The 20,624-nt window shown below is 37.5% G+C and overlaps 1 protein-coding gene across 2 annotated transcripts; it reads left to right on the forward strand.

Moving 5' to 3' along the window:
• The first annotated feature begins 696 nt into the window (after window positions 1-696).
• LOC146003109 (uncharacterized) lies at window positions 697-20,594 on the forward strand. Of its 2 annotated transcripts, XM_083141282.1 has the most exons (4): window positions 697-759; window positions 9,739-9,908; window positions 12,252-12,330; window positions 18,749-20,594. In XM_083141282.1, exon 4 carries the CDS (start codon window positions 18,751-18,753, stop codon window positions 20,431-20,433), a length of 1,683 nt encoding a protein of 560 aa, XP_082997408.1. In that variant the 5' UTR covers window positions 697-759; window positions 9,739-9,908; window positions 12,252-12,330; window positions 18,749-18,750; the 3' UTR covers window positions 20,434-20,594. The 2 variants fall into 2 exon arrangements, with proteins under 2 accessions (XP_082997408.1, XP_082997409.1); XM_083141283.1 differs by lacking the exon at window positions 12,252-12,330.
• The last annotated feature ends 30 nt before the right edge of the window (window positions 20,595-20,624 follow it).

Here is a 20,624-nt window from a genome sequence, read left to right on the forward strand (position 1 = left end):
GCCCTTCTACATGACCATTATGCGAGTATGTTGTCTATCTTACATCCTGTAACTTTGGCTAGTTTTAAATAAAAGCAATCTAAGGTGTTATCAGGTAGAATTTTTTAAAAATATATCCCCGAATGCGTAGTGGCTGAAGCTCTAGTCTTAGTTAACACAAAAATCACGAAATGTTTCCATACACTTTTAAACGCCAAGTACATAAATCCACGCAGTCACAACTTATTTTAGAATATTTGTGTGAGATGAACATAAAATCGAGGTCGGATTTTTTCCAGTAATGTCACTGCTTTTTGCAATCTGTAGGGGCAGTGCCGGCGATTAAGGGGGGACAATCCTTGCACCCCGCTCAGTTTTGGCACCCGATCATCGCCACTGGTTGGGGAAAACTGTACCTTTACCTTACGTGAATTAAGGGGGTGGGGTTCTTATCGTACCCCTTGAAGTGCAAATTCATAATAACATTTGTATTAACATAACAGTAATAAACTTATCTTTTGACTTCTAAAATTAATAATTAACGTTCAATAATGATAGTGGAAAGCTTTTCCCACTCTAACTCCCCCCCCCAGAACTTTGATAATCCGTTATTATTAGTTCTTCTGATTTTTTAAGCAGATCTGATTTTTCAGGGAACGATCTCCTGGTTTTTAAAAATCTGACCTGGCAACGCTGCTGACAGGGTCAGAAGAAGAAGAAGGCTTTGGAGTTTTAATTAAAGAAAAGAGTGGTCAAGTGAAATTGAAGCTATTTCTTTGAGTAAGATTGATTCTAATAGTACAGTAGATATATGCAAAAAATAGGTGATAGGTGGAACTAATTCCCACAAAGACGGGGATTGAAGTTTTTTAGTTCGTTGTTGGTATCTTTTTGACATACTAAAAGTCTAGAAAAATGTGAGTGTGCGAAATGCGTGTTTTTGGTCGCCATCTTGAAATTTTTTTAAAAATCTAAAGAAATCGTGTGTGGTATCAAATTATGGAAAGTTTTATGCTGAAAAAGATTATGAGATTGGTTTTAAAAAATAAAAATAAATAACAAAATAGTGGCCGAAAAACTGAAAGCTTATTCAGTGTTGAAAATCATATTTTTAGTAATCGAAATTAGTTTTATAATGCAAATGCATATGTATTTCATCAATCTTACATAAGGGAAAAGCTAAATCTAATAGTCTTCTTCAGTTTCTTCTAAATCACTTTCTGTCGGTGCACTATTTGTGCAATCTCTACCAGAACAGTTACAACATATCTCGGCACATTCCACACCATAACGTCGACAAGTACATCTACCACTACCACATGGCTCATTCGTATCCGTTTTGCAGGTGCAGCGGATGATGTGTAGTAATAACTCTGGTGCAGGGCTCATTTCACTTGTTATGGGCTGTAGTTTGTCTCCTACTTTTTCCAACCCCACTCTTCGGGATTGGCAATATTGGTGTTCATATTTTTCCAACAAAGACTTTGTAAATTTACGCGGAGATGATGAACAGCAGCATGTTCTGTAGGTGGCAATCTTGCAATATTAAATTCACTTTTGGCAGTTGTGATTTTTTTCAAGTAGAGATTATATCGTAGTAGGTTCAGAGTGTCCGTCTGCTTTGGTACCAATATCTGTGAGTTTCTTTCTGTTTGCATTTTCCGTTCCAACCAGAGTGGCGCAAATGCTAAATTCCTCACATTTCCAAAAATGTCGATATGCTGCTGATTTACTTTTACCAAATAAGGAGCTTGTGGTATTGCATCCAGTTAAAGCATGTGAAAAGAGAATAATTCTGCATCCCTTTTTGCCAAGCACATGTTGCATCGATTTAATATCACGTTTTTTATCACTGAACGTAGATGACTGCAAACAAATATTTCGTGTATTATGGTAAATCAAAAGTACAATAATATCGGTGTTGTCAGCAACAACTGTTACATGCTTTTCTTCTGCCAAGGTCAGTGCTGTTTTTACAATACTTTTTTACTTCATCATACGATATGGAAATCCCAAGTCTGTGAAGCTCATCTACAAGTAAACTAGAACCGAAGTCTTGATAAAGCTGCACACCAACACCAAGGAGGATTGGACGGTATCAGTTGTATAAGCCGGAGACACATTAAACTCGTTTATTTTTAAATAAAAATCATTGCTACTTACCTCATATGCATAGCAGAACATTTTTTTAAGCTGGGGAGGACTTTTTTTCCATGAAAGAAGCATTATTTTTAACATTATAATCATTTATTGGTCGTTGCTAATTCGGCAGGCAAATTTTGACTCACGTTGTCTATCGTCAGCTGATATGCAGTATCGTCAGCTGATGTGCAGTGTATCCAAACTTATGAACCGATAAATGCCGCACAAACTATTCACAAAAGGTTTTTAAGCGAAAATTGAGGCTAGACTCTACTTTACGTCCTTATCTGCATGGTGATTGCTTCTTTGCGTTCGCGGTGCGGCACCCAGCATCTCTTCGGGTAAGTACCTTTTTCTTTTTACACTTACTGTTCACGATAGCCCCACTATCCATTCACGGGGTCGAGGTATGCCTACGAGGTTAGGTTAGGTTCCATTAGCACTCATTTCACCCCTAAATATGTGCTTCATCATCTAAAATATTCCTCAGTATGTTCAATTGTGCATCTCCGGACAGCATCTGTTTTTCTCGATTTACTCCTTCAGGAAATTTTTGCTCACTTTGGGATTTACGTTGTTGAATTCCTTATAAAATAAGATTTCACACGATATATGACACGTATTCCTTAGGAAAAGGACATAAACTAGACTGTTACCTTAAATTGGAAAAAAAAACCCTGCTCACACGTCATCTTGTAAAACTACCGCGTGGTTGCTACACTGACAGGGGGTTACATAATCGAACGCACGGAACATTTGATTCACGTAGTCGACGGTAATGGCGGCACGAGCTATCGTACAACAAAGATGCATGAATGACGAACAATACCTTACTTACAGGCCAAATAAGTTGCACGATTCGAAAAAACAATTTCCCCGGCTTCAGAAAGTCCTCAAGAACGCAATTCCGTAAGTACTTTCTCGTCTTTTATCCTGTAAATTTGAATAAATCCGTCTCAGTCTTATACAACTGTTACCGATTGGACTTATAAGTGATCTGGGTCTTGAAACTTCCACCAAAGCCTGTCCAATGGAAATCTTCGTTAAATCACAAGTAGATTAGTACCAATGATGATATCCAAAAAAAAAGGTTGCAAAACAGATGGCAAGAACTTTTCATTTTCCTGTTCAGATGCAATTTCTGATGAGGAGGGATAGTCAGGCTCGTAGCTAGGCAGGGGCCAGGGGGGGCTGAGCCCCCTGGTATTGTCGTCAGCCCCCCCCCCCTGGTGTTGTCGTCAGCCCCCTGGTATTAGGTAAAACTATTGCATAATTTGTTTGCCGTGACAAGTGAAAATGTAGAGTGTGGATATTATTTGCTAATAACTTGATAGAAGGATAAATTCAAAGTTCTTCCACAGAGGATCTATGCACCTTCGCTCTCCCTCTTTCGGCTTTCCCTTGTAGCAGGTCCGGTAACACTTTACTATACCAGAGACGGATTTCTTCAAATTTACAGGAGAAAGTACTTACGCAAATCATTTTCTGTAGCGTTGTTGATGTTCGGGAATGTAGTTTTGATCCATTTTAATCAGATTGCATGTGGTTTTCTACGAAAATCTATTTCCGACGCGCAATTGCTGCTGCTAACAGCCGATGTTGTCCGTATATGCTAAATTGAACGAAAGGAGTGCTAATGGAACCTAACCTAGTAGGCATACCTTGTCCCCGTGATGGTTCGTGGGGCTATCGCGAATTTTTGGGCTAACGTCAATGGTTTTTGGGGCTACCCATGGATGGTTTGTGGGAAATAATGAACAACAGTAAGTACTCGTTAATGTAAGAAATAGACATTATTTTCGTTAGAAATTCATTATTTCACCTAAAGATATGTTCCGCAATGCAGAATAGTACGTTAGCAATGTAAAAAATTTAGAAATAAATCATTGATAGGTGTCTCTGGTATAGTAAAGTAGTACCGCAGGTCCTTTCCATCTGCATCAAAGGTCATCGGATCCCAAGTTTTGCGAAGGGGAGTTTTATTGCCCGGTCGGGGGTGGAATATAACGGCTTGCCCATGCCCTGTTGGGGAAAAACATTGACAAAGACACTTTGTTGAGTTCTTCATTCGTGTAAAGAAGGTTTCGCGTTTGCGCGGGTGTTATTGTGTTTCATGTCTTCGTAAAACTGATTCGTGTGATAGTGAGTGGTTTTAGTGACGAATGACATAACCATGTTTCATCCTTGGTGTGTAGTGTTGTGATATTTTAACGATTTCCCAGCACCATGGATAAATTTATAATTTGTAAAAAAACATGTGAATATTTGACCACGGCGACCACCGTACCTACTCTTTCCCCATCTACGGCTGCCTCCAATCAAGAAGAGGCCTACAGAAGTAAAGGTAAAATGGCCGTGGTGGCTCAGTCGGTAACGCGTCTGACTACCATACTAAAGGTCCCGGGTTCGATCCCCGGCTGGTTCAAATCCGGGAACTTTTCTAACGGTGGAAGCGGCCCCGGCACCTACCCAGCGTCGAATAACATGGGTACCTGGGGGAAACCCTGGGGGTAAAGGCGGTCAGAGGCGTGATGCTGATCACATCACCCCCACTCACGACCGGATCAAGAAAGTGTGGGGCGTTACCCCCACACCCCCTATACGCCTTCATGGCGTGGTGCTATGCACAGGGGAACACTTTACTTTTTTTTACTTTTACTTTTTACAGAAGTAAAGGACATTTCCAAACCAGGTGAGGAAATTAAACAGATAAAACTCAAACATTACCCCCGAAATGCTGATGGACGGTGTTTTCAAAGTGACTGGTTTAAAATGTTCAAATGGTTAGAGTATTCACAATTTTTAGATGCAGCATTCTGCTATAATTGTAGACAATATCGGCCTTTCGGATGCAAAGAAGTGGCCTTTACATCTAAAAGCTTTAAGAACTGGAAGGCAGCTCTCGATAAAACCAAAGCAGGGATAGTGAAACATGATGCGTCACTTACACACATAGAAGCAATGTCAAGGTGGGCAGAAAAGCAAAACCGTTCGTTGGTGGGAAAATCTATTTCTACACTAGTCAATCAGAATGTTCTTGAAAAGAATCAATATTATATCAAGAGCATTGCTGAAATTATTCAGTTCCTTGCGATAAACGAATTGCCTCTTAGGGGAACGTACCACTTACAAGAACATGAGGAACAAAGCCTGTTTCGAATTCTTTTTCAGTTCACGCTTCGAAAAGATGAGAAACTGGCAGACTGTTTTAAGCAGGTGCCTAAAAACGCATCTTACTTGTCCCCTGAAATTCAAAATGACATTATTGAAATAATGGCTGACATCGTACGTGAAAACATTGTTAGTGACATTAATAGTGCAGATGTTCCTTTGTATATTTTGCTTGAAGATGGTACACGAGATAAAAACAACAGAGAAAACGTAGCCATAGGAATCCGCTATGTAAAGAATGGGACAGTCACGGAATCAATTCTGTGCATAGAAACACTGTCAGCTTTTGATGCAGAGTCTTTTGCAGATCTAACACTAAATATTTTTCAGAAATATGGTTTGGATAGTGCGAAATTGCTCAGCCAGTGTTTTGATGGGGCTTCAGCTATGAGTGGGAAAAAAGGGGGTGTGCAAGCTTTAATCCAGCAATGGCTTGGGCGTCTAATTCCTTACGTTCATTGTTTTAACCATCGGTTACATCTGGTAATTGTTAAATGTGTGGATGAAATTTCTCCAATTAAACACTTTTTCGAACAGAGTTCCATGTTGCACAATTTTCTAAAAAAGGGAAAAGTTGCGATTTTATACGAGGGGAGAAGTCTTTCGTGACTTTTAGAACAACGTTGGTCAGGACATTTAAAAATGACGAGAACAATATTTGAAAACTACAGAGATATAATTCATGTTTTGCAGTTGGTGAAAAATGGAAATTTTAACGGGGATGACGTAGCAGCAAGTGTTGGTTTGCTTGTAGTCATTAGCAAACCTCAGTTTCGGTTTTGCTTAGTGTTCATGAAAAAGATCCTTGAAATATTAAGCCCAGTTGATAAAATGCTTCAAGCACGTAATGTTCATTTGGATGCTGGTAGAAAGATGATTGAAGCTGCCACAGAAACATTAAGGAGCATGCGTCAGGAAGATGTGTACGAAGGTATTTTGCAAGAAAGTAATGCACTGCTAGAAGAGGATGGAATTCATGACGAGATTGTTGAGCACCCCACAAGAAAGATATAACGAAATACAGAGTTGCAAGACTTCGTTATCACTGACGTCCTAGGAGAGGAAAAGCTCACATCTCTCACACAAATATTCTACGGATGTTTAGATCTTGTGCTAACGACGTTTTACCAATAACGACGACTTATTGGAGGCTATATCATCGGCTGAGTCCCTTCAATTTAGCAATATTGAATATTTATCAGCCTTTCGAATTACCATTCCGTCAAACTGTTGCCAATTCATATCTCAAGAAACTGGATTCCCCTGATACTTTTGAAGAACTGTACAAAACTAGAATGGCCTACGAAGACACTTATGCCTTATGCTCTACTTGCTGGCATAAGAACTTTTGCATGCAGTACAGCGATGTGTGAATCCACTTTCTCTGTGTTAACCCGCATCAATAGCCCTCAGAGACTGTCAATGTGCAGCAAGCGCCTGGCAAATCTTGTTTTTCTGGCATTTGAGAAGAAACGAGCATTGAACATAGATATGTCAAGACTGTTTCACAGGTTCAACAACATGAAGAATCGCCGACTCCAACTTTTTTAAGGGAGAGGTATGTACTGTAGTCACTATTATTGAATATTGTGCATTTTTCATATGGGATACAAATATTTGTGTAATCAAAAGTGTATGAAGTGTTTAGTAAGGAATGAGGTCAGTAGCATTCAATTAACACTTCGAGAGATGACCGTGTTTTAGAAGATATTGAAAAAGAGGGTATTATTTGTATTATATTTCTATTTCTTTAATGTTTTATATTAACTTAATGACCCCTTAACACACACAAAATAGCGTACCTTTATTTAATGTGAAACGTTTTTTTTAAAGGTCACCTGATAAACCTTGAGCCCCCCCCCCTGATAAACCGTGAGCTCCCCCTAGAGATCAATTCTAGCTACGGGCCTGGGGATAGTACTCCATTGAAGTCGACAATAGTTTGATTTCTGTTTTGATCAGTTTTGCTGCTGCTTCAATTAGACAATATTTCTCTAATTCAGGGTCTTCTAATTTCTTTTGTTTCTGGTAATCTAAGTAGCCACTGTTTGACCCATAGTTACCATATTAGGCATCCCATCTTTTTTGGAAACGATAATGTTACAAAAAAATGTTCTTTAAGCTTTTGTAGCATGTGACAATGACTATATGGTTCATTACCAACTGGTAGGAAGTATTTCATTTTAGTAGCCAGCTGCTGGACAGAAACCGGCTCATCATTTCCTTGAAACCACCTACATACTTCCAAAAAAAAATCATGTTTTTCTTTTTCTGCAGGACGACCAAGAGGCTTGATACGAAATTCATCTTAGGAATAATCTCTGTACTTCTTTGGGATCGGGTCACCTTTTCGAAATTTACGCTGCATGCCTGGTGATAAATGGCATCTGCTGCTGGTAAATCATTAACTGATAGCAATCGTGATTTAACATTGACTGACCATAAATCATTTCTGGAGTTACACACCTTCATAACAGAATTTTGAAACAATACTCTATGGACCTGTATAACGCCAGATTTAACACGTTTCTCACTGTCCGTAATAAAGCGACCACAAAACAAACAGTGTTCTTTAAATGTAAATGTTGGTATATCCGACTGTAATACTCTACTGCAGCTGGCTAGTGCTTCATCCTGAGTATGCAACTTCAATTTCATATCACTCTTGATATTATTGGAATTTGTGTACAGACGGCAGCATTCAACATGGATACTCACAGGGTGATCAAGAAATGGTTCAAATAACTCATGGATATTGTCTTTTCGAATTTTACTTGCACTGATTATACCTTTAAAGACAACTTAACACACTTTGAAGTTTTGCTTTCACTTTCAGAGCACAAGATACAGTTCCTTTCTGCCATTTTCCATTTCTTAGAAGACGTCAATACTTGAAGAAGTCACCTGAAAAAAAAATGGAATTAAAATATTTTTACAGACCTACTTCATCTTTGTAAACATTTTACTTCTAAAAACCATTATTATATTATTTTACAGCGTGAAATACTGTGTAATTTGTTACCACACATGACTTTCTTTAATTTGTGATGTTTTTTCAAGATGGAGGCGAAAAAACGTATTTTGCACACTCATATTTTTCTAGACTTTTAGTATATCAAAAAGATACCAACAACGAACTACAAAATTCAAACCCCGTCTTTGTGGGAATTAGTTCCACCCAAAAACCTATATCTCCTGTACTATAAGCACATAAGTATTTGTTTTGCTAACAAGTAAAATATAGGTTCTTTTCTCCTAGTGAAAACTTGACTTTCATTTTTATTTGACGAATGAACAGAGATATTATTACCCAATACCCTGAGAGGCATCACGTGAATGCTACGAGTCTTAGTGTGATCATTTTCATTGTGTTTTAGTTAAAAGAACATGTCAGTATCTACCGTGAGACCGGAGCCGCATCATCAGTACTTGTCGCCCGAGAAATAATTTGAATTACCGAGCTAAGTGGTGCGATTTTGGCGGGGATTGAGTGCTCACCTACTGCCACAGGGAAGTTGTAAGATAGGCATTTGTAGAGCGAGAAAAATGGAAAATAACTTCCTCAAAAATTGGTTCAAATATATAAAACTGTCACGAAAATACGTAGACAATGTGAACTACAATTTTAAATAACAGTTTAAAATCACAATTGACGGTACATTTTGGTATATTTGGCAGGAAAATGCTATAATTTAATAAAAACATGGATTTTTAGAAATATAACATTAAAAAGTATGGCTGAGTCAATATCAGTGGTATCGGCATCGGTGAGTATTGGTTGATTTTCTTTTAGCGATACCAAAGATTTTCAGTAGCTAGAAGCTCGGGCAAAGGCAGCAGCTCGTCTGAACTTAAATGAAAATTTGAATTGGGGGTATGGCACCAATTTAGAAGAAATGTGAAACCACATACGGTTTTATGGTTTCAAAAACTTAAATTGTGGAAAAATTATATAGTATTTTGCTCTTTTGCTACCATGTTGAATGTACATATAATGCAGGAAAATTGTAAAGCTGAGTAATGTAACATCAGCATTGCACAGCATTCTGCTTTCATTTTTATCCCCCCCCTCCCCCTCCTCTCCCAAATTTTATCTTTTCTTTCATTCCCAAAGCCTTCAATGTGAGCTGCTCTGTCTTAGTGAAGAAAATTATCTCTTACAAATTATTCAATCTTTTTGAAATTTTACAACAGTGTTAATCAAACAATATGGATTTCAGGAAGAAATATCAGCATATCACATTCAGATTTTAGTACACCAATAAATTAATAAAATATTATTATCTATTTTTTTTTTAAATAACTACCGGATTTTATATTCTTGAAATTTAGGTACTCAATTCTAGATAATATGCTTATCCTCTCTTTGCAGGAATACTGTGTATCAGCAACTGAACAGTTAATATATATATTTCAGAATTTTAACAGTTCTGTCCTTTTTTACAGCTTGAGTATGTTCGATTTGTAAGTGTATCACATCAGAGATCAACAGCAGTAACAACCATGTTAAGCCTACAACAGTGGTCTCAGTAACAGTAACTAAAGCCTTTGCTTCATCGCAAACACATGGAGTGGAAATTGTTATAATTTCTCCAGCGATACACAGAGTTATTCTTGTAAGTATTTATTTCAACTTCATGTGTTCATGAAACATGCTGAAAGTTTCTAATATTTTACTGTTTTCAAACTTTGCCACATGAAATATTGTTTATTATGTTGCATGAGTACGATTCCTTCATTTTAGTAGGAAAAATTCTGTTTGAGAAATGTTCCTATTTTTCAGTCTGCGTGACTGAGATTTTTATTTTTCCTCATTTTTTGAAAGGGAGGCATTGTTATTTTAGTTCAAATGAAACGCCTATAATTTATACTTTTAATCAATGTTGTTAGTTTGAGCTTGTTTTTAAGTGTGCTTTATGCACAGAAAGGCTCATCGGCTGGCCCCCATGGCGGAGTGGTTAGCACATCGTGCTACAATGCCATGGGTCCTGGGTTCGAATCCTGGCCTGGGCATGGATCGTTGCGAGTGTCCATTCATTATATCACTCACTCCATCTTTGCAAAATTAGCAAAAAGTGGCATAAAATGCGAACTAAAATAAAGCAAATAAAAAAAAAGGCTCATCGGGATTGGGATACAGTTTAAAGTGAGTTCCACACTCCTGCAAACAGGTGACTCTACAGGTATCTATCCCTATATTTCATTATGGTTCACAAAGCCTTTGCTAGCTTATGCTAACAAGATACACATACTCACAACCTATTGTTAGTGTAAGCACTATCCCAGGTTTTATGAAAGGAGAAGCATTTTTTCCACCTTGTTGGACATGCTGTGGAGTCACACCTGTTTTTTTTCTCCTCCTCCCCTACATGCATTTTTTAATCATTTCTACTCATTTTGTTCCAAGTTTCCCCTTCATTTCTGTTCATTTTCTCTTCCCTGTTCATGCAAGTGTACTTCCATTTTGACCACTTTTTCCTTTCATTCATACTCCCTCCTCTTTAATTTACACTTCAATAATTTCATGCCCACTTTAATACGTAGTACCATTTACTGTATTATTTTTTGAAAACAATTAACCCATATAGGCTACTCTGTCCCGCGAATCTGTGGAGCAAGGCTGCTCATGACTGTAGAGAGGGAGAAAGTAAGTGGTTTGAGTGAAGCAGAACACGCTCCTGCAAACAGCTGGTAGCTACAGTCCCGTTCACTTTCTCCAGAGATTCCCAGGATAGAGTAACTACCCACACTTTTTTCCGAAGCTTGACTGTCTTCAAAAATATGTGAACTTTCTTGGACTAATTAGCATTCATATTATGCAAAATTTGAAGTTTTCACTTATTTTCCATCAGTATTACATGGCTATTGTAATTAGATTATTGTTATTTTAATATTCCAACATTATGCTTTCCTTTTTTAAAGTAAAACTAATAAATTAATGCATATAATTTTCTTGAATATATACACATATTAATATAGTATTAACTAGATAGACCGACACCAATAAAGTACCGATATCCTACTGCTCTGATATAAAATTCCAAATTATCCTTGAAATATTAACCAATATTTTGAACCACTTTTAATTGTTACAATTGTCATGCAATGCCTTAGTGAGAATAGGCAAACCTATCAGTGCTTGTATTGGTTCAAAATATGAACTCAGCCTTGCATAATGTTCAGTTAATGTTTTAAAGCAATACCTATTGTATTCATTCAATTAGGCACACACAGGAGATGTACTACGTAGAATTTTCAGCAAAAAATGGAGGCTCGACCAGGACTCAGTCAGATCTCTGGCATACCGTGCCATTGCACATCTCTTGTGTGTGCCTAATTTAATGAATTAACATCTCTACGTCTGGAGGAACCAGGTAACGTCAACGTCTAGTGTTTCAAAGGCAACAGATCCCATGGCGGTAGCACTAACAGAGACAATTCCACACAGGTTAAACAGCAGCAGCAGCAAAAAAATCAGGCAAACCAGGCTGGCTGGGTAGCTCGGTGGTAGAGCAATAGCATGGTATGCCAGAGACCCAGGTTCGAGTCCTGGGCAAGCCTGTATTTTTTGCTGAAAATTCTACTAGTCTCTTGATGCATACACTATTATGAAAGTAAATGTTCCTTTTAGATGTAATTCCACTGTTTTTCTCCTTCAAATTATTCTTAGATTTATTTACGAGAGAATCAATCCTACACAATCCGCTTGACTTGTACCACTAATTAAATATGAGCCTATACCTTGCAGTACTATTGATATCAGCTCCTACAGATACATTAATATCAACCTAGCCATAGTTAAAAGTTTACAAAGTTGCCTTTGTAATTTATATTTAGCAATACATGGTACAAGTCAGATGATTTGTTTTAACAAGAGTGAGTGCATTATGTAAAAAAGAAGTATTAAGCTTAATTAACGTGAATTAATACATTTTATGTTGTTACAAACTCGGCAACAGAAGAGCAGACCTACAGAATTGGAATTCCTGCTTCAGGACCTGTTAAAATATTCTTGATTTCCTGCATAACCAGTATCAGGTAGGTCACTTTTTTTATTTTAAATTTATTTAGAAATGTAGATTGCTATAAAGAGGAATAAGTGGAAATTCAAGTATGCATTTTAAGTTTCGGAGTAATTGAAAGTAAAAGGTGATTCATAAGTTTTCCGTTATTCCTGCAGTTCCAAAAGGGCTGGGTGCCCAATGATAAGGAAAACCTAGAAACCTTACTACCAGCCCCTTGCTGAGATTTCATTTCTTTGTTTGTTTGTTTTTGTCTGTGTTTATTTTACTTATGGCAAGGTCAATTGCAATTATTTGATTTTGTCTCTCAATCACATCTGTTGGTGAACCAATTTTTCTCGAGTGACCAACACACATGCTCAACATGGCCTCTTCTTGCCAAACTATGAACAGCATAGGAGATTCCCCAACTAATCATTGGAGGCGCATGTTTTTGGTTAAAAAAAAAAAAGCAAAATTTCGGTACAAAAACAGTCAATTTTGGGTTCAAAAGAAAATTAAATTTTGGTGGTATTGTGGTGGAAAATCAAATCAAAAGTGGTATGTAAAATGACATTTTGGTTTTAAAATTGAGGCCATAATCCTAAATTTGATTACAAAATCTGCACTTATTACAGAAAATTAACATATCCCTTCTAATAGCACATTTATGTAGTTACCAGAGTATGAAGTTTATTCCTGTATAAATGGGTAAATTTTCTGTTCTTAAATATTTTCAGCAGAATTAATCAATTTTCAATCAATGTATAATCAATTGCATAACTCACAGGATAATTCAAACTTCAGAAAGTGTCCTGCCAATAAACAAACTCTAATTTTTATGTTTAAGAGTCTATTTTGCAGATCATTTCGCATAAACTTCATGACAAAACAGGGTAGGAAAGTGTACCTCACACCTTTCTGAAACAAATAAATTTGCTATACAATGTGTTATTTGTTATTTTATATTTTGTGTTTTCGTCAAAAACTAAATATGGATGCCTCTACTAATCATCAGCTCACGTGTCTTGTGCTGTGCAACATTTTCCCTTAGTTTATTGCACCAATCACTAATCTGATTACACAAAGATTACCACATTTTTTGTGAATGTTCCCTGGAAACTCTTCTTGCAAGAATGTAGTAAACCTGTTAAATAATGATAAGCTTGCAGTTTCATAAATACAGAAAAACTAGTACTAAACTTCATCCGCCACTGAATTTAATAGAACAAACCAGAAAAAAGAGTTTCGCGAGGATGGTGGCAGTGGCCACTGAAATTAATAGAACAAAGAAAAGAAACAGTTTTGAGAATAAAGGGAGTACTACTTTCTCCATATTCATCTACTACTGTCTCTCTTCTCCCAATTATGAATTGCAGTTTTATATTGTGAACAAGTTTTGTTTATAAACTAGTAAGCCTTCATTCTTGAAAAATGAGCTTCAAGTTTTGAGCGGTAATTTTTTTCCAGTGTGAACATCATTATTTCCAATAACACAGCTACAGAATAATTAATTTATTACATCTGGTTTTTCATGGTGATGTTAAGCCTCGACTGGATGTTGAAAGGAATCACAATTACGAGAGTGTCGTTAGTAATAGTAGCACAAAGAAGTGCAAGGCAGGTGTTGGCTTTGCTGTCTATGAATTACCCTCTGTCTCTGCCACACCCCTCCAATCTTCACTACAGACTTTCTGCAACTGGTCTCACTTATCGCACCAAACTCAAATACCTTCTTGTTCTAGCTCGTATTTAATCTTCTGAGGCCAGGCCAGGTTAACCCTTAGTACGCCGCACGGTCTGACGAAAGTAAGCCCAGTGTCGCCGAGGCTTTGAGCGGGAAATTTGAATTCGTATACATAATGGAGAAAAATCGTAACAACTCTGGCACTATGGGACCAATCTACTTCGGATAACTTTTGTTTTGCAGGCAATACATCGGTGCATGCAACCATGTAAAATTTGGATGCCCCAACCGTGGGGGGGGGGGGGGGTTACGGGTGGGGGCTGCATCCCCCGAATTTCAATGAAAAAATCATAAAAATGTGGAGTTTGCCCCCTCTTCTCCAGCTGCTTTGGGGAGAAAACCCGAACTTTTGCTTTTTTCGTTCGCACTTGCATCTTGTGTAGCTACTGTGAATCTATTTCTCCCTTTTGACTCGGCTCTTTGTGGAAATATGTCCGGAAGGAAACGTTTGTGCGTTAGGGAAATCGATGAGCTGTTATATGATACGAAGTGTTTATGGTGAGGCGTTTGTTAGTCCTAACAGAGGAGGGACGGAGCCTTTGCAATCCTTTCTTTTGTCTATACTTCTGGATAGACGCACGCTTTAGACTCATGCTTTTGGCCTCTGGCTATCGTCAAGCTTCATTGCATTTCTAACATAGAGGCGAATTCCTTCCCCTACCCCCTAATCCCCGCCACTACTTCAGCTCGATCACCAGGTCTAAACACAAAGAAGAATGTGTGCCTTATCAATACTAAATCACAGCGTTGGAAGCTTGGAGGAAAACAGCATCTTAAATACCAAGCATTTATTGTGTCTGTCAACTGAAGAGCGAACACGTGTTTGGGTGAGCCCAAACACGTGACATATTCCGAGAAAGGAGGGGGTGGGGGGATTTGGAATTTTCGAAACATGATTGCAAAACATGTTCCCGAACGAACTGTCAGTGTTTCAACCTCAATATACAAATATAAGTGTGGCAAACCCTCGATAATTGTATCTAAAGCTGTTTGTAACATATGTGTTACAGCGGCTACAAGGGACATACATTTTTTGTAACATATGTGTTACGGCGGCAAACTAAGGGTTAAATGTTTTCGTCGTTAGGCTAAATGTAGTGTACTTATGGTAAGAGATTTAAATAACAAGCCTAACCTAACGAAACCACGAAAGCATTCCGCGCTTACGTCAGACGATGAAATACGGTGTGTGACAAAGATGGTGTTCAAATTTGGTGCAATGAGTCATACCCTTTCAGCAACTTGGGTCCATGGCTTTTATGATCTTGTAGGGAAGGGAGAGGAGAGGAGCGGTGAGGAGGGAATGGTTGTGGCCACTGACATATGTGCCTGACGTAAATGTTTTTCTCAGCTAAACCATAGTTCATGAGAAAATTTATCCAACTTGCTTGGAGACCCTATGGGCTGTGAAGTCTCTTGTTTTAGATTTGAAGGTCACAGGTGTAACTTTACGAGGACAAGGAGTTTGGGGGGTTAATCGTCTCCCAAATTTTCAGGCTATTAAAATTTACAACCTGAGGATATATTTGATAATCTCAGGCAATGTAAGGAACAACGGGATACACAGTAGTTTTTATAATTTATCAAATGTAACAGTTATTTAGTCAACCCAAACTTCCAATCACCACCCTCCATTGCCTCCAGAGGATGGAAACCAGAACAACTACCAGCAGAAAGCATAGCAGACGACGTTATCTAGAAAACACACACCAGCACCACTAGAAGGGGGAAGATGCCCAGGAAGAAACAAAGCAGTGATGCAATACCATCTCCGTCCCAGACATTGCAACCAAGGACGTATATAGGGGGCAGGGTCCAGGGAGTCCAGACCCCCCGAAAGATTTATCAAGTACTAAAATTAAATAATGAAAAATATATTTGTTTCGCCGTTGTTATATAATTTCATGTGAACTAATTGTAAGACAAGGATTATATTGGGATCATACTGCTTTGGAGGACAGGATGGACGTATTTTGGGGGTTTGAACCCCCAAACCGAAAGACTTGTTAGGTACGAAAATTAAATAATGAAAATATACTAGTTTAGCATTTGTTGTACAATTTCCTCTGAACTTATTGGAAGACAAGGATTGTATTGGGATCATACGGCTTTGAAGAACGGAAAGGACGTATTTAGGGGGTCCGGACCCTCCCCTCCTCCCCACCCGAAAAACTTACTAAGTGTGAAAATTTAATAATGAAAATATACTCGTTTACCATTTGTTGTACAATTTCCTCTGAACTTATTGGAAGACAAGGATTATATTGGGATCATACAGCTTTGAAGGACAGGAAGGACTTATTTAGGGGGTCCAGGGGTCCAGATGTACCAAGTACTAAAATTAAGTAATGAAAATATTAGCATTTGTTGCATAATCGATGGCTATTAATTTCCTTTGAACTTTTTAGAAGGCAAGAATTATATTGGAATCGTACGGCTTTGAATGACATTACAAAGAAGATTTATGTACACTACTACTTAAAATAATATGCATAAAATTTTAATCAGAAATTTCCTTTTCTCCAACTACATCTGTAACACGGGAGACCTTCCTGCACGCATGGAAGTCGCCATGTTCGAAACTGGCGCTATTTTCTTGCTGTTCACGTGATCGATTGTAATTTATACAATAATCACGTATTATTATTATAAACAGAAACCTGTAATGAAAATATATTTTAAAATGTATAATCCAATGTAATTTACACGTTTTTCTTCCATTAGCGTACTTTCATAGAACGGACTACATGATGCGGAAGAAATCCGTTATTAGGCTGTTGCCAACCACAATACTTCTCACTAAGTCAAGTACAGAAACGGAAGTGGTATGTCGATTGTCGGCATATGATAGTGTGATTTCACATTGTCAGTGACAATCCTCCGGGGATGGGGAAGGGGGTGGGATGCAGGAGTCGATCTATAATACAGAGGTGTTCACCATCCGGATGGTGACATCCTCACACTCGGGAATACTTTTGCGGGTGAAGGAGGGCAGGCCGTAGGGTGAGGGAGGTTGATTTAAAATGAACACCTCACAACAAGAGAGAAATATGCATTTTATTTTATATGTAGCGTACAATAAAATGTGACTGCCTCAAAATATTTCTGTATTCTACAGTCTTCTTTCCCCACTTTTATGCTTCTCTAAGTTGCCATTTTAGTTTCCCTTGGTGTCTTTGCTGCATAATTATTAATTTAGTCAATCAAATCATATGTATTAGCTTACTTACTTTCATTATAATAATAAATCTTAACACTTTCCAACATCAAATAAATTTAATGAAGAAACCCCGGTTTCAAAACGTAATTTATCTCATGTGTCACATTCTTCTAGCAAGGTTTTTTTTAGTAAAATATGAGAGAAAACGAATCCTTTGGTACGGAACCGTCTTACTTCTGGGGGATAAGATGTACATTTTGTATTTGATTTTTTAATTTAGCGTTGCTTTTCTTCCACTCTTGGCTAATCCCGACGATGAGAATGAGTGATCGTCAGATGAAATTGATGAAGGGACACTCACAAATAACACCCATGCCGGGATTCGAGCCAGGGAACTTCGGTAATGAGTCTAAAAATCGGCCACCAGGCAAGATGTACATTTTTTAACTTTCTTTTTTAACATACATTCAATAACTTTCAACAGGTCATCACTCAGTGATACACTGCTTATTCCGCATCTGTTGACAAATGGAATGTTTTACACCTTGTAGGCTATGTGGATTATTTTTTTTTCCATAAGTTTGCAACACTGTTAGGGTACACGTGCTTTTGTTTACAGAAGGTCTTAAGTTCTATGATTCTCACTTTAGATATGTGCCTGACTGCAACCTCTGTTCATGAAGGCAGTGGTTCTTGGAAATTAATCAGAAAAAGAAGTACGAAACCTTGTTTCAAAATATCTTGTTAAAGTACAGTCTTAGTTTTCATGTTGACTGGCCGTGTGGTAGGGCAGTGGTGTGCCTAAGGGTGGGGGGTTGGTGATGGTCATAACCCCCCTTCTTTGGTGCAACATTTCTAAAAAAATAACATGAAAGGCAGGAAAAGATGGCAAAATGAGGAGTGACTACCAAAAAAAAAAATGTACATGACTCCTCCCCCTTCGGAAATCCTGGGCACGTTACTGTTTGTTTTCTTAATTTTGAACTATATATCTAAGTAAGAGGCGGTTAAATGAATGTTAAAAAAAATGGAGGAAAAGGTCATGAAAAAGTCAAGAGTTTTGGATTTGTTAATTTGATAGACACCCACCCTGATTATGTAATCTCATTCCATGTAGACTGTGCAGCATCTAAGGATTATTAAGAATGGCGACATTTTTTTAAATGTAAAAAAATTAATACCCGTTTTCAGTTGCATCTAGTAGTGAAAGTTTTGGAACTTCCTGAGCCTTAGTCTCTAAGTCAGTTAGGCAGTAAGTTCAGTCATGTTACTTAATAATGAATGCACTGTACTTTGGCAACTTACCTTTTTGCTTTGTTGGTCTGTCTGCCAATTCAAAATTTTCATGTTTTAGTAACTGGAGAAAATTCTTACATTCAAGTACGTGTACAAACAACTGTGCAAATAAAATACCTATCAAATTAAAAATGTAGAGGTAGTGATCAGCACATTGCTCTTAATGTATATCAATTTTTTGTTACTTTGTTCTCAAATCATTGTGGTAATTCAACTCTTTATTTTCATTGAATTTTCTTTTTTCTTTTTAAGGAATGGCACCGCCTATAATGAAGCCATGTTATGTCCACGAAAACTGCATGTTCATTAAACAATACCTACATCCAATGTCCCTTCAAAAGACAGCAGTGAGGTACTTTTCCAAGAAATTGGAAGGAATGGTTCTGAAGGCACTGGAAGGATCATTTGAAGATGTGGCAAACAAGAAAGAACAATTAAGGAGGTATTTCATGCCTCTTAGTGGCAAGCTGAAGGAGGAAATTTTAAAGCTTGCAAATATCAGTGATATTTATTATGAAGGACCAAATATGTCACCAGATGTAATAGCAAAGGAGTGTTTCATAACTAATGGTGTCGAGAATGTAAGTATTGTCAGTGTCCCGAAGTCATTGTTAGAAGCAGAAGCTGTACATATCCTGAAGGTTATTGCTGAAGAAAATGCAAATTTACAGAGTTTAAGGTTTATCCAGGGTTCAGACTTTGTTTTTACCGAAAACATATACAACCACTTTGGTTTTTGTTTTAGTGTTACTTCATTAAAGTTCATAGATCTCTTTGACTCTGCTAGCGATGAGATGTTAAAATTAATAGGAGAGAATTGTTTCACACTCAATACTCTAGCAATATCTGATAAGAATGTCACAAATACCGGCATTCATTTTCTTGTTGAAAATGTAAGGTGTTATGGAGAACCTCAACCAGAACAGAACTGGATTAGCACACGTTGGAACATTCCCGGCATACATCCATCGTTGGAAGCATTAATACCACCTGGAGAAGATGTTACATTTTATGCAAGGGGAATAAGTCCTCTGTGCAGTTCCCTTAAAAAGTTGACAATACAGCATTCGTTGGGGAATATTAACTATAAAAGTGTGTTAGCCATTCTCGAACTGGCAACAGAGTTAACTGTGTTGAATTACCCAACACCCACAGCAACATACATATTCTCAAATGTACATCTGCAAGGAATGCTGATGCAGGATATTGTGGTTAGGCATTTCTTTAGGCAAATGACTGAGGAAATTAATGATAACTTGGAGGGATTACAGTGGCCAAGCCTAAGTCTCACAAGCATATTTATATTTCAAATTACAGTTGATGTCTTGTTTGTTCTGGGAAGGGTTTGCCCATTCCTTCAGGAACTGCAGTGTGTGTGTTTTGAAGGTGATAATTCATCATTAGACGTGTTTAACAATATCAAATATTTGGTTAAGTTAGAAGTCTTTCATCCTACTTGCCAGCTCATTAGTTCAACGATTGACCACCTAAGTAACGATATCAAAAATAACATTACAAAGATTACTATAGGTAATTATAATTCAAATGTACCATTTAGTATTTCAAGTCTGTGCTTGTGCCCTGAATTGAGACATGCACGTTTGTCATTTCATAATTTTATTTGGGAGGCAAATTATACTGGATTGTTGAAGAAGCTTAGCGACGTTCATTTGTTTGGTCAACTAACAGAAGCATGCTTCTTCCTATTTATGCATCATGCCCCAGGTTTAACATCTTTGATAGTTGGTGACATAACTGAGAGAACGGACAATTTTACAGTGAACTTATGTGGAGTCCCATATAGGGCAAAACTGGAAACTCTACAATTGCTAGACAATTATTTGGTGGAAAGTGAGGAAGAATTTATGATGATTGTGGACCACTTTCCACGAGTAAGACATATTGGTAAATTATTGTTTTTAGAGTTAAACCAATAATTGATATTATGTAAAATGAGCTGCAGCAAAAATTGACTTCACCTATAATGGTATTAAACTTTTTTTTTTTTTAATTTGGAGCTTTCCTTCCTAGCACATTTGTAACAGCATTGGGAATAGCTTGATTGTTCTTGTCTGAAATATCTGTTTTTCTGGTTTAAAGACATGGAAGCATAATATATGGTCCATTT

The sequence above is a fragment of the Lepisma saccharinum genome, chromosome 19 (assembly GCF_977018435.1).
Source record: "Lepisma saccharinum chromosome 19, izLepSacc3.1, whole genome shotgun sequence".
NCBI classification, from domain to species: domain Eukaryota; kingdom Metazoa; phylum Arthropoda; class Insecta; order Zygentoma; family Lepismatidae; genus Lepisma; species Lepisma saccharinum.

What these genes read in the sequence shown, in the direction of transcription:
- LOC146003109 (XM_083141282.1), top strand. Translation starts at nt 18,751, where the DNA reads ATGGCACCGCCTATAATGAAGCCATGTTATGTCCACGAAAACTGCATG.